Source organism: Lynx canadensis, chromosome D3 (assembly GCF_007474595.2).
Source record: "Lynx canadensis isolate LIC74 chromosome D3, mLynCan4.pri.v2, whole genome shotgun sequence".
NCBI lineage: Eukaryota > Metazoa > Chordata > Mammalia > Carnivora > Felidae > Lynx > Lynx canadensis.
Window position 1 is genome coordinate 84102809 of NC_044314.2, and position 27570 is coordinate 84130378.

The 27570-nt window shown below is 39.2% G+C and overlaps 1 protein-coding gene, 1 long non-coding RNA gene and 1 other non-coding gene across 3 annotated transcripts in view; 1 reads left to right on the forward strand and 2 right to left on the reverse strand.

Moving 5' to 3' along the window:
* Positions 1-27570, forward strand: part of NAA25 (N-alpha-acetyltransferase 25, NatB auxiliary subunit) — a 78903-nt gene that overhangs the window by 31696 nt on the left and 19637 nt on the right. Inside the window, exons 11-17 of the mRNA XM_030292219.2 lie at positions 2185-2297; positions 9804-10011; positions 10805-10894; positions 16253-16433; positions 17937-18036; positions 23246-23397; positions 23959-24084. Coding sequence (XP_030148079.1) covers positions 2185-2297; positions 9804-10011; positions 10805-10894; positions 16253-16433; positions 17937-18036; positions 23246-23397; positions 23959-24084 — 970 coding nt within the window. The remainder of the gene's footprint in view (positions 1-2184; positions 2298-9803; positions 10012-10804; positions 10895-16252; positions 16434-17936; positions 18037-23245; positions 23398-23958; positions 24085-27570) is intronic.
* On the reverse strand, positions 8617-27122 carry LOC115498639. Its single transcript, XR_003963890.1, has 4 exons — positions 26797-27122; positions 23568-23683; positions 12492-12576; positions 8617-8652 (listed from the first exon to the last, which is right to left on the reverse strand). It is a non-coding gene; the product is annotated as an uncharacterized LOC115498639 (long non-coding RNA).
* Positions 25155-25261, reverse strand: LOC115498909. The gene has a single exon (XR_003964016.1). It is a non-coding gene; the product is annotated as a U6 spliceosomal RNA (small nuclear RNA).

Sequence of the window (27570 nt, forward strand, 5' to 3'; positions counted from 1 at the left end):
GAGCCACCCAGGATCCCCGAGAAAGAGAATCTTAAGCAGGCTCCACATTCAGAGTGGAGCCTGACATAGGGCTTGATTCTGTGACCTTGGGATCATGACCTGAGCTGTAGTCTAGAATCAGACGCTCAACCGACTGAGCTACCCAGGTGCACCTCTCACAACCAGTTTTGAATTCCATGTTGACTTCTTTAGGTCTACTTAAGGAACCTTAGTCTCTGTTATTTCCAGAAATGCAAACGAAAATTTTCATGTGTCCCTCTGCAAAATGTTGAGATAGATTCCAAAGAATTGCTTTTTTTCCAAAGCTGGATAGAAAAGTTTGGATCTGCATTGACACTTGGCTGTATCTATCTCTTGTCTTTCTCTTCCCTCTCACCAGCCTTCATGTTAGAAATTTGTGACTTTTTAAAATTTACTTATTTATTTTTTGTGACAGAGAGAGAGTGAGAGTGAGAGTATGCACGTGCATGCGAGCCAGGGAGGAGCAGAGAGAGAGGGAGAGAGAATCCCAAGCAGGCTCCGTGTTGTCATTACAGAGTCTAATGTGGGGCTTGATTCCACAAACCATGAAATCATCATGACCTGAGCTGAAATCAGTTGGACACTCAACCAACTGAGCCACCCAGGTGCCCCAGAAATTTGTGACTTTGTCTAGTGTACCCAAAATTCTTTTTGAAGTAAACTCTACCTGCAACAGGGGACTTGAACTCATGACCCTGAGATCAGGAGTTGCATGCTGTACCGACTGAGCCAGCCAGGGGCTTCTGCACAAAATGTTTTTTACCCAGACAAGTGAGTGATTCTTAGTGACTTGGATTATAGTCCTATGAGAATCTGATGAAAGCCATGGACTTCTGTTCCCAGAATTGTGAATAGGAACCAAGACCTAAAATCTTACCGAAATTCCAGGTTAAAATTTTATGTTTCTTATTTTAATTTTTTAAAAAAATGTTTATTTTGAGAGAGAGAGAGAGAGAACGCTAGCAGGGAAGGGGCAGAGAAGGGGAGAGAGAGAATCCCAAGCAGGCTCTGCACTGTCAGCTCAGAGCCTGAATTGGGGCTTGATCTTACAACCCTGGGATCATGACCTGAACTGATATCAAGAGTCTGAAATCAAGAGTCAGATGGTTGGGGCACCTTGGCGGCTCAGTCCATTGAGTGACTTCGGCTCAGGTCATGAGATTGCAGTTTGTGAGTTCAAGCCCCACATCAGGCTTGCTGCTGTCAGCCTGTCAGCACAGAGCCTGCTTTGGATCCTCTGTCACCCTCTCTCTGCCCCTCCCCTGCTGGTGCTCTCCCAAAAATAAGTAAATATTAAAAAAAGAAAAAAAGTTGGATGCTGACTTAACCAACAGAGCCACCCAGGTGCCCGCAAAATCTCTGCTTCTTAAATCTAGTTCAGTTTGAGAGTATCTTACTATTATTATTATTATTATTATTATTATTATTATTTTAATGTTTATGTAGTTTTGAAACAGAGTGCCAGCAGGTAGGGAAAGAGAGGGGGGGAAGGAAGATCTGAAGCGGGCTCTGTACTGACAGCAGTGAGCCTGATGTGGGGCTTGAACTCAGAAACTGTGAGATCATGACTTGAGCTGAAGTCGGATGCTCAACTGATGGAGCCACCCAGGTGCCCCTATTATTTTGTTTTTAATGTGAGGAAAAATAAAAGGAACTGGTAGCTTTCTGCAGATCCAGGTTTAAATTTTCCATAGTGAATGATATTGTTGGAGTTACTGGCTTGTGACTCTCCCCATTTATTTTCTCTCCGTTGGTGTGCCTGTTAAACATTCCCTTCCACTTAGTTAACATTTATTTAATACTTGGTAAGTATTTCAGGAACTGTGGAAAGAAACGTGCTTGTTTAATGTTTGTTTATAAACTTGTCTTTATTTAAACTTTAATGAAAACTTTTTAGCTATTTAAACTTTAATTCAATGGAAAGCGTCATGTTTCCTACATGTAATAACATGTAAGCTGAGTTTGTAAGATTCAACTTCTTTTTAAAGTGTTTGTTGAGTTTTAAATGGGCAAGCCATCCTCCGGCCCTCACTGCCATTCTCATTCAAGCACTCAAGCAGAATTTTTATTTAATTGAAATAAATATTTTTCAAATCATACCTCTTAATATAAAAATTATTTCAGTCCTTGAGTTAATTTATTGATTTTTGTTTTCTCTCTTAGGTGATCCAGAAGAATTAATGTTCCAGTATTTTAAAAAGTTTGGGGATAAGCCTTGCTGTTTTACAGACCTCAAGGTGTTTGTTGACCTCTTGCCTGCTACGCAGTGTACAAAAGTAAGTATACTTCAGAATCCTGTTGGGTGCTTGTATTGAGGGTAACAAGGGTAACTGTATGTAAGTTGGTGGATGCTAGATATCAAGATAACTGCTCTAGCAAGCAGGGACTCTAGGTGCTATCAGATGAAGACATGATTTCTTGTTAAGCCACAAGGAAGATAATTGGATTGTCTTTTTTGTTTTGTAGTGTGTGTGTGTGTGTGTGTGTGTGTATGTGTGTTTTGAGATAATTGTAGATTTATACATAGTTGTAAGAAATAATACAGAGATCTCTTTATACTCCTTCCCATTTTGCCCCAGTGGTAACATCTTGCATAACTATAGTATAATAACTTAATTAGGAAATTGACATCGATACAATCCACTGACCTTTTTCAGATTTCACTGTTTGACATTTGTGTGTGTACGTGTGGTACCTTACATGTGTGTTTAGTGTGGTATGTAGTGCAGTGGATTCGGTGACCTCCACTAGAGTCAGGATACAGAACAGCTTCACCACCAGATTCAGTGGCTGCCTTTTTTACCTGCAAACTTTTTCCTGCAGCTCTCTCTCCTGCTTTCACCCCCTCCCCTAGCAAGCACAATAATGTCTTCTATTTCTGTAATTTTGTTATTTTGAGAATGTTATATAGCTGAATCTGAATCATATTATATGTAACATTTTCAGATTGGCCCTTTTTCCTCTCAGCATAATTCTCTGGAGATTCATCCATGTTACATGTATTACTAGTTCAGTCTTTTGTATTGCTGAATAGTGTTCTGTGTTATGGATGTGCCACCATTTCTTTAACCTGTTGAAGGACATACAGTTTCCTGTTTTTGGCTGTTACAAATAGAACTTCTGTGAACATTTGTGTGCAGGTTTTTTGTGTGAACTTAAGCCTTCATTTTTCTGAGGAAAATGACCAGTAGAGCAAGATAGCTGCATGTTTAGTCTTTTTTTTTTTTTTAAGATATGACCAAACTTTTTCATGGTGACTGTACCATTTTAAATTCCTGTTAGCAGTGTATGAGTGATTCAGTTTCTCTGCGTCCTCATCAGCACTTAGTGTTGTCATTATTTTTTTATTTTAGCCATTCTCATAGGTGTGTAGTGATATTTTATAATGGTTTTAATGTGTATTTTCCTAATGGTTAGTGATGTTTAACATCTTTTCATGTGCTTATTTGCCATCTTTATATTCTCATTGAGATGTGTTTTTCTATCTTTTGCTTGTTTTCTAGTTGGTTTTTGTGTTTTTACTGTTGAGTTTTGAGAGTTTAGCTATTCTAGATACAAGTCCTTTGTCAGATATGTGGTTTCACGTTTTCTCCCAGTCTGTAGCTTGTCTTTTCGTCCTTTAACAGGATCCTTTGAAGAGCAAAATTTTACATTTCGATGCATTTATTTTGGAATACTTTTCGATTTACAGAAAACTCATTTGGATAGTGCAGAAAATTACACTACACCCTTCACCTACCTTGTTAACATCTTAAATTACCATGGTACACTTGTCAACAACTAAGAAACTGACATTGGTACATTACTATAACCTCTAGATTTTATCTAGATTTCTGCAGTTTTCCCATTAATATCCTTTTTCTGTTCTGCGATCTAATCTAGAGTACCACACTGTGGTTAGTTGTCATATATTGGGAGTTTTTGATGTGAATGAACCAATGTAAGATTGTTACATAATGAGAGGGAGAACCTTGTCTTTAGACTCCTCATCCATGGCAACATTTATCCAGAGTATCCCTGGTAATGGGCAGCTGGAGCATTCTGTCAATTGGAAGAACAATGTATGTAGAGTAGGAGAGAGCACCACGTAAAGAAATACTGGCATGTATAAAGAAAGTCTGTGACTCTGGTCAGCTTTACTCATTAGTGCCTCTGTAATTAGTGAAGGTTGGAAGCCTTCCTATTGCAGGGGTGCCACCACCTGTTCTCTCAGAAAGCCTTCTGTCACCTCCCATAGTGGAGGTGACTAGACTATGTTTGGTGAGTCATGTCTTCAGTCCATCAGGTTTGATACTTGGCAGTCTTGAGGTGACACATCTAGGGCAGATGGAGCAGTGTTTTCCCAAACTGATAAGTAGCCAGTGGTCTGTATTTAGTTATGAAATGAGGCTCACCATTCTCTTTGATTTAGTAAAGCTATTCTTGGAGCACCATGTTACAGGGCTCAGGCCAAGCTTTAGAAGTTTCTGGATTAATTACAATTAATTACATTTACAATTGTAATTAATCCAGAAACTGGATCCTGGGTTGTAGGAGGACGTGAAAACGTATGAGAGAGAAATAGTTGAGTGGAAGAGAGAGGTTTGGTCTGATGAGGACAGAGTCCTTTTCTCATATTTGAAAAGCTCCCTTATAAAAAGCGGATGAGAATTGAAACCAGCAGGAAATTGTTACAGGGAACTTGGAATTTGGCCAGTGAAAAATAGATTTTTTTTTAATAGAATTCTCTAAAAATGTAGTGTGTGAGTTTCATGGTACTGCTGGGATTTAAGCAGAATCTAGAACCACATGGGAGAACCACATGGGACAGGCCTTCAGTTAATGTTTGTTGCATGTATTATATATAAGTGCTAAGATTTGGAACAATTGATCTTAGTGTCCTTCCCATCTTGTAAGTTGAAGCACCAAATGATGGGACTGCATTAGAGGTAACCTTAAATGGCTTTCAGCTGAGATTCATAAAGTTTTGCTAACATAAATCTAGTACAAGATCTACTCTGTTGGTTATGTTTGAAAATCTTAGGTCACCTCACGTGACCTCATATATTAATAATCTGTGGAGAGGAACCCTCTAGAAGTGCTGGGATACTGTCAGTGATAGGTAGTCTTTGTTCTGTGAGACAAAGGATGTGAAGCTGTTGCAATGAATTTGTAATCCCACTTAAATTTTTCATTGAGGGGTAATTTTGCTGCCAAAACTTTTTAAATGTAGGATGACTTCAATAGCTAAAAATCCTGCTACTCAGCAGTGTATTTGTCAGAGGATTGAACTGTTTGAGTAAAGTTCAGGCTGAGAACTGTAGTCCCAATTAATTAGGAGCCAAATGCTTTTAAAGTAGGCCATTGAATCCAGTTATCTTGAAGTGGCTCAACCAGGGTGATGTTTTTATCTTTTGTTTTCTTTGCCTTGGAATTTTAAGCTAAACATATGATTCCAGTTTTTAAAGAAGCTTTTTGTACAGTAGTAAAACTATACAGACTGAAATAAAGAATGAATGTATTCTTTTATGACAAAACCTATTTGGAAGATTCTTTAAGCATTCCCTAAAGAAGGCATTAATAGTAAACATCACTAATATATAAAATGGTTTACAACAGTGGAACAGCTGGCAGTAGAAGCTATACAGGCATTTAATCAAAAGCATGGAGACCAGTGCTTTAGTTTCTTTGTTGCAAATGATTACCTGATCATAATAATTAAATTTCATACAATTGGAGATAAATTGAAGCAAAATTGTTAAAGATGTGAAACTGCACAGCGTGGGGAGGGGGGTGGTTTATTTTACTTTAATTTTTATTTGTGTAAAAAATATTACATGTATAAAGTTAAAAAGCCAGGTAGTACTAGAAGGCTTTTGTTGAAAAACAGCAGTAGCTCTTTGCCACCTTCACCCTGGTTCTGGCGCTCTACAGGCAAATCACTCAACTCCTGTTTCTTCTGTTATTTACCTCCGTATTTCTAAGTTACAGACTTGTCCAGGTATTCGTTTATTTTTATAGTTATAGTCTTCATCTGTTGGAGCCCCACCACTGAAGATGATCATCTCATTTACAACATCTCCCTTCTCTTCTTACATACTTTCTCCCCAGTTTAGTTCAGTCATTATTCAGAATTTATATTTTTATGACCGAAGGCTGAGCCACTTTGTATACGGAGATTACCTTTCTCAAACAACTTTCTTTCTCGGAGTTAAGATTGTTTTGTTTGATTCACCCCAGTCAATTGGACAGAACCATACAAGTATAAAACTCTGTTAGTTTAATACATGAGGTGGTAATATGTTCTGTTCTCCCCCAAACCTCCTCCATCCCCTGCCCCTCACCTCAGAAATACTTTATTTTTTTATTTTACTATTTTTTTTAACATTTATTTATTTATTTATTTATTTATTTATTTTTTTCAACGTTTATTTATTTTTTGGGACAGAGAGAGACAGAGCATGAACGGGGGAGGGGCAGAGAGAGAGGGAGACACAGAATCGGAAACAGGCTCCAGGCTCTGAGCCATCAGCCCAGAGCCCGACGCGGGGCTCGAACTCACGGACCGCGAGATCGTGACCTGGCTGAAGTCGGACGTTTAACCGACTGCGCCACCCAGGCGCCCCTACATTTATTTATTTTTGAGAGACAGAGAGAGACGGAGTATGAGCAAGGGAGGGGCATAAAAAGAAGGAGACACAGAATCCGAAGCAGGCTCCAGGCTCTGAGCAAGCTGTCAGCACAGAGCCCGACACGGGGCTCAAACCCATGAACCATGAGATCATGACCTGAGCCAAAGTCAGACGCTTAATTGACTAAGCCACCCAGGCGCCCCTTGAAATTCTTAAAAAAAAATTTTTTTTCCTGTTTATTTATCTTTGTTTATTTTTTCATGTTTGTTTATTTTGAGAGAGAGAGAGAGAGAGACAGACAGACAGAGCACCAGCAGGGGAGGGACAGAGAGGGAGGGAGGGAGAGAATCCTAGGCATACTCCGTGCTGTCAGTGCAGAGCCTGACTCGGAGCTCGATCTCATGAACCATGAGATTGTGACCTGAGCTGAAATCAGCCAACTGAGACACCCAGGTGCCCCTAGAAATACTTTTCACGGAGCCTGTTTGCCATCATCTGTGTTTGGTGTCTCAAACATTTGGCAGGTGGCATTCTGGGATCTGGTTGGGAGCTGGGGGGTGGGGGCCGGGGTGCGTATCACCGAATAATGGAGTTTCACTTTGTCCTTGTTTCGTTTTTTTTCTTTTCCCTTTCCTTTCCTTTCCTAATATAGAGATTTTATCTTTTTATTTATTTAATTTTAATTCCAGTATAGTTTATATACAGTGTTAAATTAGTTTCAGGTGTACAATATAATGATTCATAAATTCTTTACATTAATCAGTGTTTATCATAAGTGTACTTGTTATCCCCTTCACCTGTTTCACTCATTCCCCCTACCCGCCTTCCCTCTGGGAACCATCAGTTCTCTATAGTTAAGACTGTTTTTTGGTTTGTCTCTTTTTTCTTCCCCTTTGTTCGTTTGTTTTGTTTCTTAAATTCCACATGAGTGAAATCAGGCAGTATTAGTCTTTCTCTGACTGACTTATTTCTCTTAGCATTGTACTCTCTGGCTCTATCCATGTAGTTGGAAATGGCAAGATTTCATTCTTTTTTGTGGCTCAGTAATCCATTGTGTGTCAATGGACACTTGGGGTGCTTCCATAATTTAGCTATTGTAAGTAATGCTGTAATAAACATAGTAGTGCATATATCCTTTTGAATTGGTGTTTTTGTATTTGGGTAGATACCCAGTAGTGCGACTCCTGGATCACATGATAGGTGAGGAGGTGGAGAATAAAGAACCCTTGTGCACTGTTGGTGGGAATGCAAGCTGGTGTAGCCACTGTGGAAAACTGTGTGGAGTTTCCTCAGACAATTAAAAATAGCACTTTATCCCCATTTCTAGCTATACCTGTTGTCTGTGAATCTATAGTGCCTCTGGTTCAGCTTCTCCTTGGGAGTATACCTACAGGCATCTGCTGGGTTTAGGAAGTCAGTCTGTGAGCTAGGGAGCAGTCAGACTTCTTAGATGGAATTTAATTGTTCTTCCATTTCAGTCCCACCAACACTTGGGCTTTCTGGGGCCCTGAATTTCTGCCTTGTAAGGTTCTGTGTCAGGAATAGACTTGCTGCCCCTTGTGTGTGTTAGATTTCTGCCCTGTGCGTCGGTTAGCACTTGACACCTGCCCTTCTGCTGCTTTTTATCTTTGAAATCCTGTTAGTGTTTGTTTGCTGTCTGCTTTTCACATGTTCGTGATCCTTGTGGTTTGATGTTTTGTTGTCACCTTAATAGGATTTTGGCAGTGAGTAGTAAGCCCATGTTTAATAACGTGTAATGGGAACGATACATGTTTTTTTAATTCCAAATTTAAAGATTCAAACACATTAAAATTTTTTTTTAACGTTTATTTTTTGAGAGGCAGAGAGACAGAGTGTGAGCAGGGGAGAGGCAGAGAGAGAGGGAGTCACAGAATGTGAAGCAGGCTCCAGGCTCTGAACTGGTAGCACAGAGTCCAACATGGGGCTCGAACTCACGAACCGTGAGATCATGACTTGAGCTGAAGTCCGATGCTTAACCAACTGAGCCACCCAGGTGTCCCTAGAATTAAAAACATTTTAATACAAGGTGTTACCATTGGGAGAAACTGGATGAGAAAGGTACATGGGATCTCTCTGTATTATTTCTTACAACTGCATGCGAATCCATAATTATGTCAAAATACAACAATTAAAAAGCAAGTTAAGGCCACTGATATGACATAACTATTCCTCTCAGTGTGTAACGTTTTCTTTAAGAATTTACTCGTATATCAATTTTGTTTTTGGTACTGTGCTCTTTACAGTTTCCTAATTAAACTTTTCATTGCCACACTATATAGTATGTTGATATGCTGTAATTTATGAAACCTTTTCGCAATTCTTTTTTTTAATGTTTATTTTTTATTTTTGAGAGAGCAAGAGAGAGTGAGCAGGGGAGGGGCAGAGAGAGAGGGGGACAGAGGATCTGAAGTGGACTCTGTGCTGACAACAGAGAGCCCGACGTGGGACTCGAACTGATGAACCATGAGATCACGACCTGAGCTGAGGTTGGACGCTCAACCGACTGAGCCAGCTGGGTGCCTCATTTTTGCAATTCTTTTAATCTTTTAGTTAGTATAGTACCTGGTATTGACCAATACTTGTGGCCAGCAGTGAACGAGTGTGCCATTTTTATTGGCATTTTACCAGCATTATGTGCTGTTAGAAATTTTTTTTTGTTTTAGGGGCACCTGGGTGGCTCAGTTGGTTAAGTGTCCGACTTTGGCTTGGGTCATGATCTCATGGTTTGTGGGTTTAAGCCCCGCATTGGGCTCTGTGCTGATAGCTTGGAGCCTGGAGCCTGCTTCAGATTCTGTGTCTCCTCTCTCTCTCTCACTCTCTCTCTCTCTCCCTCTCCCTCTCTCTCCCTCTCTCTCTCTCTCTCTCTCTCTCTCTCTCTCTCTCTGCCCCTCCCCACTAGAACTCTGTCTCTCTCTCTCTCTCTCTCTCTCTCTCTCTCTCAAAAATAAATAAACATTAAAAGAAAAAAAGAAATTTTTTTTGTTTAATTTTGGTAGATAGAAAATGATCTACTAAAGGGGTTTTAATTTGTACTTTTTCCTTGATGTCTTTTTCTAGACCATTTCAACATTTGTTAATGTTTAATTTGTTAATGCCTACCAGAGACTAGTTCTGTTTTGAGATCTGTGCTCCTTTTTTTCTACTTTGCAGTTTATTAATCAATTACTTGGAGTTGTTCCTTTGTCGACACCAACAGAGGATAAGTTGGCACTGCCTGCCGACATCAGAGCTCTGCAGCAACATTTATGTGTGGTGCAGCTGACGAGGTTACTTGGCTTGTACCACACTCTGGATAAAAATCAGAAACAGAGTGTGGTCAGAGAATTGATGTTAAGGTACCAGCATGGACTGGAATTTGGTGAGCAGCCTTTCAAAGTGTGCAGTTGTTCCCTGATTTGCTAAGTTTTAGAAGACCTTTTTTTTAATCACCTGGAGCACCTTGTTGTAATGAGTTTGGCAAGGAGGATATTTTGTCAGGTGGGAAGACTGTCCTAATGTAAAGCCTTTCTTAAGTTTGGAGTTTTAAGTGATTATAGTTGTCCATATTCTTCCTGATTGAGCTATCACATTGGGGCTCCTATGAATTACATGGAGTTTATGATAACTGTCACTTTTTCTGCTTTTATAGGCCTTAGTATTTTTAATACATAGACTGAAATTGCACTAAAGGAATGTTGTTAATTGTGAAGTAAAAATGTAGTTTAGAAATAGATGATCTTTAGATTGCTAGATACATGTGATAAAATATAAGTTATCTGACCAGATGACATCAGTATTTCTCTAACTGTATTCTAAATCATTAAGTGAAGTAATGAGCATACTATTACTTTAGTTTTACTGGCCCCTGGCTTCTGGTCTTTTCTTAACCTGAACCCTCCTTCCAAATCTTGCTTCTCTCCCTTTGGGGTCGTTTCAGATACCACCTTTGTTCTGGAACGCTTTCTTCTGGTCCAGCTGAGTGTGGCCTTACCTTATTTTGAATCTTTTGATTCATGGCTTATATTTTCTTCTGTTATTTATGCTAATCTTATTACTTTCATTTCCTCTCTTTATCTTACCTCTCCTGTCACTTTCCTGCTTTAAAAAACTCCTTTGGGGCAGTGATAGTTGCACAAATGTTAAAATACAAATATGGGATTTTTTCCCTACAGGGAAATCCTGTTTGAAAACCGAATTGCAGTTTTCAGACTATTACTGTCTCCTTGCTGTCCATGTGCTTATTGATATATGGAGAGAAACAGGTAAGGAACAGTGATTTCAATTTAACTTTATGCTTTGTTTTTATTGATTATAAATCCTGAGACTAATTATGTAATCCAAGAATTTGATTTATGCTTTTAGGTTTTTCTTCTTTGACGTTGTCCAGGGTGCTTCTAAAAGAACCCATCCCCAGATATCCCTCTCTCTCTAATCAGGATAATCTTTTAAATCAATGCATATATGTTCTTATTTTTATTATTTTATTTATTAAAATGTTTATTTTGAGAGAGACACAGCACGAGTGGGGGAGGGGCAGAGAGAGGGAAACCAGCAGAGAATCCCAAGCAGGCTCCATGCTGGTCCACGCAGGCTCCTGATGTGGGGCTCGAACTTAGGAAACGGTGAGATCATGTCCTGAGCCAAAATCAAGAGTCAGATGCTTAACCGACTGAACCTCCCAGTTGCCCGTTTTTATTTTAAAAATGTTTTAAATTGAAATATAATTGACACATTAATTTCAAGTGTACAACATAGTGATTCAATAATTTTGTATATCATGCTATAAATGTAGTTACTGTGTGTCCCCATACAGCACTATTACAGTACCATTGCCTGTATTTTCTATGCTGTGCCTTTCACCCCGTCCCTATTCATTCCAGGACAGGAAGCCTGTACCTCCCACTCCCTCTTTTTGCCATTCCCCCCGACAACCACCAGTTCTGTGTATTTATAGGTCTGTTTCTGCTTGGTTTGTTTTATGTTTTAGATTCCACATATAAGTGAAATCATATGGGATTTGTCTTCTCTGACTTATTTAGCATGATACACTCTAGGTCCATCCATGTTGTTGTGAAATGGCAAGATCTCATTCCTTTCTATGGCTGAATAATATTCGTGTGTGTGTGTGTGTGTGTGTGTGTACACACCACATCTTCTTTATCCATTCATCTATTGACGGACACTTGGTTTGCTTCCATACCTTGGCTGTTGTAAATAATGCTGCAGTAAACATGGGGGTGCATATATCCTTTTGAATTGGTGTTTTCATTTTCTTTTGGTAATACCCAGTAGTGGAATTACTGAATTGTGTGATATTTCTGATTATTTAAGGAACCTCCACACTGCTTTCCACAGTGGCTGCACCAACTTATATTCCCACCAACAGGGCACGAGGGGTCCTTTTTCTCCACATCCTTGCCAACACTTGTTATTTCTTGTCTGTCTTTTCTGTTTTTAAACATTTCTAAATATAGTGAATAATGACTGAAGTGCGTATTACAAAGTTACAGTAATTAAAATACAGAGAAACTGTTTCAGAGATAGATGTATAGGCCCATGGAATGGAATAGCCCTTCTTATTCACTTAAAAAATACATATGTAGGAGAATGCACCTTTTTTGGAATAGTTCTAATTAGCCTATTTAAGACAAAAATACAGTCCATGCTGAAGGAGGCGTCATGTATCATTGAGCATGAAAAAGATGATTCATTTTTTTTTAGGGCTCACTCCTGACATTTTCTTTTATGAGCAGTTTTTTTGGGGAAAAACTTAGGTACTTGTTGCATATTCACGAGAATAAACTGCACAAGAAACAAAAGGCCCAGGAGACAGGACTGTGCAATATAGGTAAAACTTACCCTGCCCTCGGGGGTCGTTTCATGGAGCACTTGATTTTGATTCCATCATCCTCCTGCTTAAAATCCTTCAGAGGTACCTGTTTTCCTGGGGATAAAGATCAACCTTTTTAGGGTAGTTTACAGTGCTCTTCACGATCTGGCCTCTGCCTTTATCTCCAAATTCTTAGGTTACTTACAGCCTGTATCTACTGTGTTTTGTTTGTTGGTTGGTTGGTTTGCTACTATTAGTGAACACTGTGGTGCCTCTCTTTGAAATAACTTTCTTACTCTCTTCATCTCACTTTTACTCAAACAGTGCCTCTGACAAGCCTGTCTTGATTTTACCCCCATACCCATTGCGGATTTTATGCCCCTTCTGAACTTTGTAGGACGTTGTGTGTGCCTCTGTGCTAGCACTTCTTGCACTTCTTGCACTTCTTGCACTGTATTGCAGCATTTTTATCAGACTTGTCATCCGAGGCTCAGAATTGTGAGTGTGCATAGGGATGTAATAAAACATCATTAATGAACTGACCACTCAGTAATTTGGTCCCTACTCAGATAAGATACCTTTCCCCACTTACCCCTAGCATCCATTCTTGCTCGTAAGAGACTGTGGCTTTGCTAATCTCTTGTTTCTTTGAGCAGCGTGTCTGCCCATATAATAATAGCTAACGTTTGTTGATCATCAGGTACTTGAAAGTGTCTTATATGAATTAGCTCATTTAAACCTCATAATAATACTGTTAAGATTGTTGCAGTTTTATAGATGAGGGAAAGACAGGGCAGAGAGAAAGAAGTTAGGCAAATTTTCCATAATCATACAGTGTAAATACATTGGAAAATTGCCAGTATAATAAAGATGCAAGGATTGTTGAAGGTGAAAATGATACTGAAGTGTTCCAATCAGAGGCATAGTCATTGTCTAACGTGGATCTGGCAGAGATTAGAAATCTATGGAAATTTGGTGAGGATGTTGAAAGAGACTGATTTGAATGTGAAAGATTAAGAAGAACACTTGAATACATTGACGCTGTCAAATATTTTGCAGAAAAGCATTTCTTTATGATTCAGCAAAAGTAAAATGTGGAGTTAAGCATGTCATTTTTTTCCCCTCCAGTTTTATTGATATGTGATTGGCATACTACTTTGTACTAGCTTAAGATATGTAATGTAATGATTTGATATGTCTACCATGAAATGATTATCACCGTAAATTTAGTGAACGTGGATCACCTCACAGTCACAGATTGTTTTTCTTTGGAATGAGAACTAATATCTTCTCACTTAGCAGCTTTCGAGTATACAGTACAGAATTGTTAACTATAGTCACCATGCTGTACGTTATTATATCCCAGAACGTAATATCATTTTGTTATGTTACAACATTTAGTTAGAAAAATTTTGTCCTGGAGTACCTGGCTGGCTCAGTCGGAAGAGCATGTGACTCTTGATCTCGGGGTCATGACTTCAAGCCCCACAATGGGTGAAAAGATTACTTTAAAAAAAAAAAAAAAGAAGGAAAAATTTTGCCTTAAAACTCATCAATCCTTGATGCTCTTTTGATTTGGTGAAGAATTTGCATAAAGCTATAATTACAGCCTAAATTTGGCAAATAAAGTAAAAAACGTCTTTATGACATTTGATTTAATAGATGAGAATTAAGCCTTTTTTCCCCTATTTAAAATTTTGTTTCCATCTTAAGGAGATCTTTTTTTAAATGTTTTGTTTTTGGTTTTGGTTTTTGAGAGAGTGCAAGTGGGGAAGGGGTAGCAAGAGAGGGGGACAGGGGATCCGAAGCGGGCTCCACATTGACCGGCTGACAGCAGTGAGCCTGAACATAGGAACGGCAAGATCATGACCTGGGTGGCTCAGTAGGTTAACCATCTGGTTCCGGCTCCGGTCATGATCTTGCGGTTCTTCAGTTCAAGCCCTGCATCGGGCTCTGTGATGACATCTCAGAACCTGGAGCCTACTTAAGATTCTGTGTCTCCCTCACACTCTGCCCCTTCTCTACTTGCGCACGCGCTCGCTCTCTCTCTCTCTCTCTCTCTCTCTCTCAAAAATAAATATTTAAAAATTTTTGAAAAAAAAAATGATCATGACCTGAGCCTAAGTTGGATGCTCAACCTACTGAGCTACCCAGGTACCCCAAGGAGATCTTTTTTTAAGTACTAGTTATCTTTGAATAACTGGAACTTCTTAAAATTATTTATTCCATTATAATTGTCCAGCCATCTCTTCTACTCACTTCTGAGCTTCTTGAGGGCAAGAACTATCTGTGACCCTTAAATTTAGTGTTGCTCCAGAGTTTAGGTCAGTGAGTGTTAAATTCAATAAAATTATGATTGTGAAGATCATGTAGGAACATCAGAAAACACTTTAAAAGCAAAGAGCAGAACAGAAAATTGGGTGCAGGTTGTGATTACTACCATGTAAAGTAATTCCAGCCCAGAGGCAGTACACTAAGATCATAATGGTAGTTTGCATAGATTATAGGTGTGTATAGTTTGGTTAGGATTATGCATGATATTTGTCTAAAGCTCCAATTGTCGATTATATCTTGTTTCTTCTCTCCTAAAAAAAAAGCCTATAGGATATAATTTTAAAAGCTCAATTCATGGAGCTTTTACTTTAAATTTTTTTTAAGTTTTATTTTTTTATTTTTATTTTAGAAAGAGCACGAGTGGGAGAGAGGGGCAACGGGGGGAGAGAGAGAGAGAGAGAGAGAGAAAGAAAGAGAGAGAACAAAAATCTTAAGTAGGCTTCACGCTCAGCGTAGAGCTGGATGCAGGGCTCAATCCCACAACGGAGCGTCAAGAGTCTGACGCTCAACCGACTGAGCCACCCAGGCACCCCAAGTTTTAGTTTCAGTTTAGGTTTTTGCTGACTATAAAAATAGCTTATACAAATTTTGGAGAACAGTTTATTTTAATCTTCCATTTCCAGCTTCCAAAAGGCACTCTGATATTTTGGCATATATCCTTCTCTCTCTGTGCATGTTTTACAGACTGAAGATCATTTCTTCACACTAATTTTAACTGTATGTGTTTTACTGAACGTTAATAAGTATTTATCCTTAATACTAAAAACTCTTCATTAATGTCACATGGCTGCATGGTGTTTTCCATGTGTGGGTTTTACTATAACTTATTTCCTCGTCCCCCCATTATTAGTACAGTGAATATTTTTGTATATAAATCTTTATTTCATATTTTCTTTGGTACACAAAACAGAAGTTACTTGGTCTTTAAGACTCTTGATGCTTGGAGCCTTTTGAAGGCCAAACCAAAAAAAAATGTGTCGTATTAGTCTGATTATTAGTGAACAGTTTTATTCAAGTATCACTTGACATTCAAATAGTAGAGTTACATATGGAAGAAAAATGATGTGTATTGAGAGCATCTGTCTGGAATCTTATAGAGAAAATCTTGTACCGAGAAGGTTGGTGGACTCTAGTTCTCCTTCAGAGTCTATCTCTTCTCAGCATCTAGGATTCTCTGAGATTCCGTAACTTTCTTCATAAGACCTTGCAGCTTAATGTTGGCATCACTTTTGTAGATGCATGATTAAGAACTGTGAGATAACTGTTGAGAGACTCTATTCAGGGAAATTCCTGATTTTGCTTATAGGTATGTATCTAAAATTTGTTCTCAGACACCTAAACTCATTCTTTAAATAGCTAGGGGAGGTGATACATCAGTAAGTTTTGTCTTTTGTTTGTGAGAAACCTCCCTTTGTTGTCAAGCACTGTGGATAATGCTGTTACATTTTGATTCTAGGTGATGAGACTGCTGTGTGGCAGGCCCTGACTTTGCTGGAAGAGGGATTAATCCACAGCCCTTCCAACGCTCAATTCAAATTGCTGCTTGTTCGAATCTACTGTGTACTGGGTGCATTTGAACCAGTGGTGGATCTGTACTCCAGCCTTGATGCTAAGCATATCCAGCATGACACCATTGGGTTGGTAGTATATACTCTGAATACCGAGCAGCCAGCTACACTACAGTGGGGTCCTTCTACATGGAACTTGGACTTTTAGAGTTTAGCAGCAGAGTTGTTTCTGTTATTAAGCTTTTTAGATTAAGTAATCCCCCATTATATGGCCTATTGCAAAGCAGAAAGATTTTTATATCTTCCAGCATTTTGTGGTAATTTTAAAATTTGCACAATTTAGAAAAGGCAAGAAAGTTTTCCCCAGAGATAGCAAACAACTATATACTTTGAACACTTTTTCTTAGCACACGTTGTCTTGAAGTCTTGACTTCTGCTTTGCATTTGAGATTTACACATGTACTTCATTTGTTGACCTCAGAGATTCTTTTTCTTTAATGAAGGGGTTTTTTTGTAAAAAAAAAAATTTTTTTTTTACATTTATTCATTTTTGAGAGACAGGCAGAGTGCAAGCGAGGGTGGGGCAGAGAAAGAGAGACACAGAATCTGAAGCAGGCTCCAGGCTCTGAGCTGTCAGTATGGAGCCTGACGCGGGGCTTGAACTCACAAACCGTGAGAGCACAACCTGAGCCGAAGTCGGACGCCCAACCTACTGAGCCACCCAGGCGCCTTGTTTTTTTGTTTGTTTGTTTGTTTTAATGTTTGTTTATTTTTTTTTTTATTTTTTTTTTTATGAAATTTATTGACAAATTGGTTTCATACAACACCCAGTGCTCATCCCAAAAGGTGCCCTCCTCAATACCCATCACCCACCCTCCCCTCCCTCCCACCCCCAATGTTTGTTTATTTTTGAGAGAAAGGGTAGACAGAGTGTAAATGGGGGAGAGGCAGAGAGAGGGAAACACAGAATCTGAAGCAGGCTCCAGGTTCTGAGCTATCAGCACAGAGCCTGATGCGGGGCTTGAACCCACGAACCATGATATCATGACCTGAGCCGTAGTCGGACCCTTAACCAACCGAGCCACCCAGGTGTCCCTCGGTATTTTTTTTTTAATGTTTATTTTTGAGAGACAGAAACAGAGCATGAGTTGGGGAGCGGCAGAGAGCAAGGGAGACCCAGAATCCAAAGCAGTCTCTAGGCTCTGAGCTGTCTGCATAGAACACAACATGGGGCTCAAACTCATGGACTGTGAGATGTGACCTGAGCCGAAGTCAGACACTTAACCAATAGAGCCACCCAGGTGCCCCTACCTTAGAGCTTCTTTGAATGTGTATTTTGATTATTCTTTGTGATGAATCAAGGGTATATTTTCTTTATCCCTTGTGTCCCATTAATCATCTGAGTATAAGAAAGCATGGCATAGAACTTTAGGTCTCCCACAAAACTGAATTGACTTTGCTCTTTAAAAAAAATGTTTTTTGATTCCATGAATTAGATAATCTGTGTGGCAGGATGTTTTAACTTTTCTGTGTGCCTAGCTATGTCTCTGCTATAGTAATTTGAAATACAGTGTTTGATACTAGAAGTGGGTAAGTATAACATGGTTTTTTTTTTCTTTCCTTCTGACCTAGCTATCTTTTGACCCGATATGCCGAGTCCCTAGGTCAGTATGCTGCTGCATCCCAATCCTGTAACTTCGCGCTCAGGTTTTTCCACTCCAACCAGAAAGATGTAAGTGAAAAATACTTTTTAAAAATATGACCTTGCCCGCTGAATGCACACGATTCAGAGAACATCTTCCCTCGTGTGGTGGGTACACATGTTGAAGTGTGCCATGCATACTTGCCAGTGCCCTTAGGCCATAGCATACTCGCCATGGCTGTTAGGTAGAGGTAAAGAGTTCTTTGTGGTTGCTAGAATGGGTGTGTTTAATAGAATCCATGCAAAGGTGCAGTTAAAACTAGGTGTTAACAGACTACAAAGTGGTATTCTTCCTAGATTTGTCTTTTAATTTCTCTCTTTTTTTTAACATTTATTTATTTATTTTGAGAGGGAGAGAGAGAGAATCCCAAGCAGACTCCGTGCTATCAGTGCAGCGCCCAACGTGGGGCCCGAACCCACGGACCTGTGAGATCGTGACCTGAGCTGAAATCAAGAGTCAGACACTCAGCCGACTGCACCACCCAGGGCGCCTGTCTTTTAATTCCTTTTAAAAAAAAAAAATTATTTCATGTATTTATTTTATTTTACTTTTTATTTTTTTAAAAGACTGCATCCTTTTTTTAAAAAGATTTTTTAAAATATTTACTTGAGAGAGAAAGAAAAAGAGCACGAGTGGGGGAGGGGCAGAGAGAGAGGGGGACAGAGGATCTGAAGCAGACTCTGTGCTGACAGCAGAGAGCCTGATGCAGGGCTCTAACTCGTGAACCATGAGATCATGACCTGAGCCAATGTTGGATGCTTAACCTACTGAGCCACCCAGACGCCCCTTATTATTTTATTTTTTGAAGTTTATTTATTTATTTTGAGAGACAGAGCGAGCAGGGGAGGGACTGAGAGAGAGAATCCCAAGCAGGCTCTATGCTCAGCGTGGAGCCTGATGCGGGGCTTGATCTTTCAACCGGGAGATCATGACTTGAACTGAAATCAAGAGTTGTATGCTTAACTGACTGAGTCACCCAAGCACCCTGTCTATGAAATTTTTTCTAAGGGTGTAAGACCTAGCCCATAAAGAGTTCATAGCCTGGGATGCCATAGAAGATTCTGCAGTAGCAGCTGCTCTCTGTTACCTTTATTTGTTTCTAAAGTTTATAACCACTGTGCCCTTTGCCAGTAGCCAGTGCACTTGTATTTTCTTAGAATTATGAAATTGACCAATTGAAGGACATTTCAAGAAACTTTTGTCAATAGTATGTTTTTAAAAGTAGCAATAAATAAGGTAGAGCTATGTGCCATAATGAAAGGATGGGATTTGCGCCATATTTTTCACTGCAAGCAGACTTGATCTCCACTTGTCAGTTAAGCAGAAGTTTTATATGGTTTCTAGTCAGTCAACCAGCTGCGCAAAACCACCCAGAACATAGGAGAAAGAAGGCACATCTTGAGGATGGTCATTGCCTGCTTTGTTCTCATGTGCTTCTAAGACTCATCATCTGGAATTTGGCCATGCCAGATATCTACCCATAGCTTTCTGTGTTCACGGTCTAAGAGCAACTAAGGAACTTGACCAGGAAGCCGTTTTTGGGGGTGGTTCTTGGCAAACAGTCATGAGGATTTTTTTAAGTAAAAAACCCTTTCATAACTGTAACAGCTTTGGCTAATCTATCTTCCATTGAATTCTTTAGCTTTATATTAAATAGAAGGCAGGGCAGAAGCATTTCTGAACAATGGAATATAGGTTTATTGTTGTCAGCTTGCAATAATTATGTCCTGACAAGCCTCAGGGCAAGGCCTAGAAGGCTGGTGTAGCAAGGGATGGTGAGCTGTGCATCATTTGGCTTTTAAGCTCTGTTCCCCTCCCCCAAATGGCATTTTTCCACCACAGTGATTGGTGGTATCTTTGTTCAGACTTCATTTTGTGTCACAGCTCCTAATCAGGAAGAGAGGGAAGTGTAGGCATCAGCATCTGAACGTGCTGCTTAGAAGGTGCTGGCCTGGCTTAGAGATCCGAGGGCATCTCTAGGACCTTGGGTTTCTAAAGTATCCTAGCACAAGTAGGCAGTTGAGTTATAAATCTCTGTTTGCACTGTGTATTGAAGTATCTGTGATTGCCCTTTCCCAGTTTTTAAGAAGTTGCATTAACTCAAAAAAAAAAAAAAAAAATCAAAAGGGTTTCTTAAATCTCATTAATCTGGCTGTCATTCCTTATTTCTAAGGAAGATTGACTGATGATGCCTTTTCAAAGTTTTGTTCTCAAATAGCTCTGAGGTGGCAATTGGGGGTAAAAAAGGGATTATTCCAAGCCTGGAGGCTGGTTTTACTCCAGTTTAATCATCCAGCATTCAAGAAGCACTATATGATTCATGATTTGGTCAATAATGTATGTTATTTTATACTAATGAAAATTAAGCTTTAGTTTCCCCCCCACAAATACTGTATCTAAAGAGTTGTTTTGAAAAGAAAACACCCACTCCAAAACAACAACTCAAGTTATTGTTATAGGAAGGGAGATATCCTTAGGAGTGATTGGAGAAGGGTATGTTGTTCTTAGTGACTTTTTTTTATCTTTGATGTTTTGCTGATGGTTGTGTGTGGCAGGAGTGACTAATTCATCTGAATATATGTGATGCTGAACCTGATCATTTTATTGATCTGGGACTAAGACTCTCTACTTGGAATTTATTTTTATTACTACTAAGAAGAAAGAACTTACTTAATCATACTAAAGTAGATAATCTTTGGGGGGTCCTAGAGGCGAAAGCAAAAACCAATACAGCAAGTAAAATGCACCTCAACCTTAATGCCTAGCCTGAGTCCCAAAATAGGGAAATGGAGACTGTGGTGTGGACTGTTTCCTATAGGACTTGGAGGGTAAGAAAGAGCATGATTGTAGTGTTGTGTTAAACCTAATAGTATTAGAAATATCTCTGGAAAGCTAAAGCTCTGTGTTCTGATTTTTATTCTTGGGAGTTTTTGAGATCCCCAGATGGTTTTTTCTTGGGTGACTGATGTGTTTCAATTCCCAGCTTGCTCTTGAAAGAACACATTTAATCCTTCAATGGAAAATCCAGCGTTCTGCTTTGTAAGGCTTTGTGCTATGAGGTTGAAAGTTAAATTGGGAAGGTCTACACAGGGATTTTCTTTCTGGAAAGGTCATCATTGTTGCTGTCATCTTACTTTGGAGTAGATTTTTACAATATGAGAATTAGAGTCAGATTTTCTTATCTCCAAAAGTTACTTACTTGTGTGTATTTAAAAATAATTTCCCTTGAAAAGTCTAACATAAGTATTCAAGAAGATGATTATTTAGGGTTTGATGTCCATCTATTTTGCTAATTTTTACAGTGACCAGGGTTCATTTCAGGAATCCATATGGGATATAACTAGCCTCATTGGTGCATAAATGAGTAGAAATAGGTACGGACAACATTCTCTGATAGTCAGAAGTTTTTCAAGTGCCTGTGGCTTCCGGTTTTGCCTGCAGTTCCAGTAGGGGTTGTTTTTTCCAATCATAGAACTTCCCCAGGCTCGGTCTTATTGGAAGATGCCCAGGTCCTTTGCTAGCTCTGCAGCGATACTTTGCTGCAGCATTAAAGGAGGACTGTCTTAAAAACAGAAGCCAGAGAACTACAGTTACTTTCTCAGTTTGTTAAAAGGACTACGTTTCCTTTTTGTTGCCCCTTATTTTTCTTTTTTAAAAGCTATTATCTTTTTTTCAGTAGTGGTAGTCCATGGACCACTCAAATTAAAACACCTCTGTACTTCGTAAACTTGGGTTCTTTTCTTTAATCAGCATATTTTGGAACTGTAATTGATAAATTTGATTGGAGTCCCCAGAGTCATATTTTTATCCCCATTAACTGCCGGATCATATGTTCCCAAGCAGCTGGTTTTTTCAAGCTGTAAATTCCTATTGCAAGGGCTTCTGGTAAACCTTGCTTTCTCCTAGCCATGAGGCCTTTGGATAGGCATTTGTGTTTAGAGCATCCTGGCCTCTTCTTGATGGGGCATATCACTGTCCTTTAATCAAGCTAGAAGGTACACTTGAGCTTTTTTGGATAGTCCTTCTTTAAACCTGCAGGATCACAAGTAATCTTTTTAATTTTCTTGTGTCCGTCCGTCTTTAATTTCTCCAGATACTGCAGGCAAACAGCTCGCCGAGGTGTCCCATGGGGTTTAAAAGCCGCATCGAATGCAGTTGAATTAGCGCCCGTGGCGCAATCCCGCGGCCTGAAATGAACCCTGCGAGGCTGTGTATCAGAGGGTATGTTGTTGAACTATTGGCCTATTTTCCTACTGGGCAAATTATTCAGTCATAATGGAGATGGGGGCAGAGCTGACTAAGGCTGTGTTTAAAAAGACTGGCTTTTCTAGAAAGGATCTTTGGGGCAGATATCTGCTTTGAGTGTAACATTTTCCATGGCCCAAAAGGGTGCCCTCCTGACTTGTCATCCTGATGGCATAGGCCCACACCCATGAAATGTTCTTTCCTGAGATTTTCTTCTGTTGTGCCAGAATTTCTGTTGAGAGTTCTTTTTCTTGCCTCTGTTCACAACATTTCATCTGTACATATGTATTAATTGAAAATTAAAGTGCACGTGGTGAGTGTTCCCTTCACTTACTTGTTCATGGAATTTTTCAGCATTGGTCTTACGTAGTTTGGATGGATAAGAAACCTGGTTCTTGCAGTCTTTCTGTCCTCATAATGGATTCTGATGAATTTTTATGGGTCCTTTTTTTGTTGTCTTCTATCCTGTTGTAATGCATATATGCCCTATGTTTGTGACATATAGTATTTAGAAATAAACAAAACCAGGGAGCAGCCTGTCTTTTCTGAAGGAGGGTGATTTTTATTTGGGTTGATTGTGGGTGGTTATATTATTCCCGGTGTTTTTGGAACTTTTGTATAAAACACAGTTTATCTTAGATGCAGAAAAACATGGAGTAATATCCCTTCCACAATGGCACTAACCAAATTTTTGACTGACGTGGCAACCTCCAGTCCTATTGAATTGAAAGACATAACTGCTAAGAGAAAGTCTCTGGTGGTAGCAGCAGCTGGGTATTATTACAAGTAGTAGTAGTAAAGAACACATATGATTCTGGTATAGGAAAGAAGAAAAATAATGTTTTTAATAGCTGATATTCTACTTGGTGACCTTTAGAGATTAGATTTCATATCTTAATTTTAGTCTGAGTGTTTTGTTTTGCATGACAAGGTTTGCCTTCCTTTGCCTGATATGTGAGATATTTATACTGAGGTGATATCTTTCCTTCCCAGACCTCAGAATATATTATTCAAGCTTACAAATATGGTGCATTTGAGAAGATCCCAGAGTTTATCGCTTTTAGGAACAGGCTGAATAATTCTCTTCATTTTGCACAAGTCCGTACTGAACGGATGTTGTTAGACCTTCTACTTGAAGCAAATATGTAAGTATTGCATAAGAGCTAAAAAGGAACTAAGGGATTAGATCAGATCCTAAGAACCATTGGCTAATGGGTGATATTGGTAGACCTAAGATAAGGAAAAATGGAAAGAAAAAAAGAGAGAGTGAGAGAGAAATTTGGTAGGGACAGAGAAGAAAGGGGAAATAACTCACTGCGTGGCATGGGTAATGATCGGGTGCTGCCGGCACCATTTCATGTTCTGTACAGAAGCCAGCCAGGTGGTGGTCCTCACCCTAGTCCATATAATTTTGAAAAAGTTCCCCTTCCCCTGTGAACATGAGATTTCAGGAATTAATGCTGATCCACTTTATTTTATTTGAGCTTCCAGACCCTTTCTCTTGCTGTGTAGCAGGCCAACATGGTATAGGTGGGCTTGGTTCTATGTCACCTTCTGTGAGCTTTTACCTCTTAATAGTAAATCCTTCTACCTCCCTCCCTTCCTGTTTCTTTTCCTTTCTTTCTAGTAAAACAAAGTTGTGGCTAATATGTTTTCATGGCTGGTTTACTATTGAAATAATACATAAATAAATTTCTATATCACAGATCAACCAGTTTAGCAGAAAGTATAAAATCAATGAATCTTCGGCCAGAAGAAGATGACATTCCATGGGAAGCCTTGCGAGACAACAGAGACTTAAATGTTTTCTTCAGCTGGGATCCAAAAGATAGGTAACTGGAATTTAACCCCAAGCATTTATTTTTGCAGAATTAGGATGAATCTAACAGTTAAAAAAAAAAAAAATCTTTTTTACACAAATATAATAACATGGTTATTATATGGATACGAAGATATAAGTAAGCCAAAGGAGGAAAATGAATCTCATTCCTATGTTGGATTATTGACTAATATAAAAATTAGATTTTCCTTCATAGCATACATAAAAACAGATTCCAGATGGATCAAAGGTCATGTGCTAAAACTCCTTAGAGAATCTATAAGAAAATATAAAAATATTTTTAAGTGGTTAGGGAAAGCCTTTCTTAGCATTACATCAAACCTGGAAACATAAAGGATTTGATCTCTGTAAATATTAGCCTTCTATATAGAAGTAAATTTGTTAACAAGTTCTAAAGGTATGTGGTAAATCGGTAAATTTCTTCATATATATTAATATCTTTCACATACAAGGAGAAATCTTTTTAAAGTTTGTTTTTTTTTTTTAATTTTTTTTGAGAGTGAAAGCCAGGGAGAGGGAGAGAGGGAGTGAATCTTAAGCAGGCTCCATATTGAGTGTGGAGCCTGACCTGGGGCTTGACCCCATGACTCTGGGATCATGACCTGAGCTGAAATCAAGAGTCAGGTGCTCAGGTGCCCCTGTCCAATAGTTAAAGATTTTTTTTTTTTTTTAATTTTTTTTTTTTTTTTCAACGTTTATTTATTTTTGGGACAGAGAGAGACAGAGCATGAACAGGGGAGGGGCAGAGAGAGAGGGAGACACAGAATCGGAAACAGGCTCCAGGCTCTGAGCCATCAGCCCAGAGCCCGACGCGGGGCTCGAACTCACAGACCGCGAGATCGTGACCTGGCTGAAGTCGGACGCTTAACCGACTGCGCCACCCAGGCGCCCCAAGATTTTTTTTTTTTAAATCACCGTACAGTGCATTTCATTGAACTTGTTAAGTCCAATTTGGGTTTTTTTAAAAATTAAATTAAATTTTATTATTTTTTTTAAATTTACATCCAGATTAGTTAGCATGTAGTGTAACAGTGATTTCAGGAGTAGATTCCTTAGTGCTCCTAAAGATACTGAAGCTTCATGAATTTGCGTGGCATCCTTGTGCAGGGGCCGTGCTAATCTTCTCTGCATCGTACCAATTTCAGTATATGTGCTGCCGAAGCGAGCACAAGTCCAATTTGTTTTTCAGTTATCTTCTTATTGATTTATTAAGAGTTCTCCCGGGGCACCTGGGTGACTCCGTCGGTTGAGGGTCCTACTCTTGATTTTGGCTCAGGTCATGATCCCTGGGTCATGGGGTTGAGCCCCATGTTGGGCTCCACACTGAATATGGAGCCTGCTTGGGATTCTCTCTCCTCTCCCCTTGCACGCTCTCTCTTTCTAAAATTAAAATTAAAAAAAAAAAAAACAACTATTGGACAAAGATAAAAAAGATTAATACTTGTGGTCAGCAAGGTTGTAGGGAAAATGGTTGTTGTACATTGTCATGATGGTAAAACTTTATATATAATCTTCCTATAGGGAATTTTAGTGATCTGTATTAAGATTGAAAATTCCAAATGTTCTGCAGGCTGCACAGATCCTGGGCTGAGACTTTATTAAGCAGATCTAATATTTTTTGATGCCCATGGGCCAGTGGCCCTGGGCTGATCTGTAGCTCCCAGCAGTCCTCAGCCTTCTCCTCTGGCTCTGATGCATCTAGGGACTCCGGCTGTGAGCTAGGGGAAAGATATGGGTCTTAGCATTGGGGGATGCTGCCTGCTCCTGTGCTGAAGGCAAGAATTGTGAACCAGAATCCTTGCAGGAACTATTTTTCACCCTCCCTGGTGGCCACTTTGTTCTCCCATTTCTGATTCCCTGGCTCCACTCTACCCCAAATTAGCCTTTTCTTTTGTTGTTTCCATATGACCTTTTTTATACTTGTTCAGGAAAAAAAAAAAAGATTGAAAATTCCATATCCCATTTAATTCAGATCTACTTCTAGGAAAGTACAACCTAAGGAAGTAAGTGCAAAAGCATGCAGAGTTATATATATGAGGTAGTTCTCTATACAGTTGACCCTTTAACAGTGAAGGGTTGGGGCACTGACCCCCTTACACAGTCAAAAATCCATGTTAACTTTTAACTCCCCAGAAACTTAACTACTAATAGCCTACTATTGACTGAAAGCCTTACCAATAACACAAACAATTGAGCAACACATATTTTGTATGTCATGTGTATCATATACTGTGTTTTTACAATAAAGTAAGCTAGAGAAAGAAAATATAAAGAAAATCATAAGGAGGAGAAAATACATTTACAGTAAAACGTATTTTTGCTAGGCTTCATAAGATTCCACTTTTGGTTGTCATCACAGCTAAGGTTTATTATAACAGAAGGATACATGACAGGATTAGCAAGGGAAAAAGACACAGAATCTGGAAAACTCCATGCACAGACTTCCAATGCTGTCTCTCTCCTGTGAGGAGACATATCAAGTGTGCTCCTTTCTTTAGCAGTGAAAAATGCAATGATGCATGTGCAGTGTTTCTGCTCAGAGAAGCCCATTTGAGATTTGGTGCCCAAGATTTTTACTAGCTGGTTATGTAGGCACCCTCTGTGTAGTACGTGCCAATATTCCAGACTCCCAGAAGGAAAGTAGGTGTTCACCATAGACCATATGGTTTGTACAAACAGTTTAGGCACAGTGAGCCGCTCTTACCATTTAGGGAATGGTTGGAGTGCCAAGTTCCTAGATACCAGCTACAGGTCAGCCTTGTAAGTTGGCCCTTCTAAAGACAATAACCTCAGGCTTGTTGTGTTAATTCTTTTCTGCAGAAAAGAAAGAAAAAGACACAGTTTGCAAAATAGTATAAATATTGTGAACCCATCTTATTTAAAATGTGTTAAATTATATAAATATTTTTAGTTGCAGTTGTATATGTAACATCTGTGTTGTAAGAGTCTGAAAGGATGCATACCAAGCTTTTTTTTTTTTTTAATATTTTTATTTATTTTTGAGGGAGTGCAAGCAGGGAGGGGCAGAGAGAGGGGAGGGTGGAAAGGGGGGTGAACAGAGGATCTGAAGCCTGTTCTGTGCTGACAGCACAGAGCCTGATGCAGGGCTGGAACTCACAAACCATGAGATCATGACCTGAACCAAAGTCAGATGCTTAACTGACTGAGCCACCCAGGTGACCCATACCAAGTTTGTTAATATTGCAGGTGTTTGGTTATCAGGGCACATTTCCCTTTTATTTTTCAGTTTTCTGTCATTTGAATTTCAAATATGTGATACATATTTTGTTGTTATTAGAAGTCTCCCTTAAGGGGAAAAAATGACCTGTTAGGTAGGTTACCGCTCCCATTTTATCAATACTGAAATGGAGACTTGGGTGATTTGGGTTTGTCTGAGATCATTCAGTTAGTAGACAAATGCTGGCAGCGTTCAAAGGCATTGTGATTGATGAATGTGAACTTTGAAAGATGGCAACAC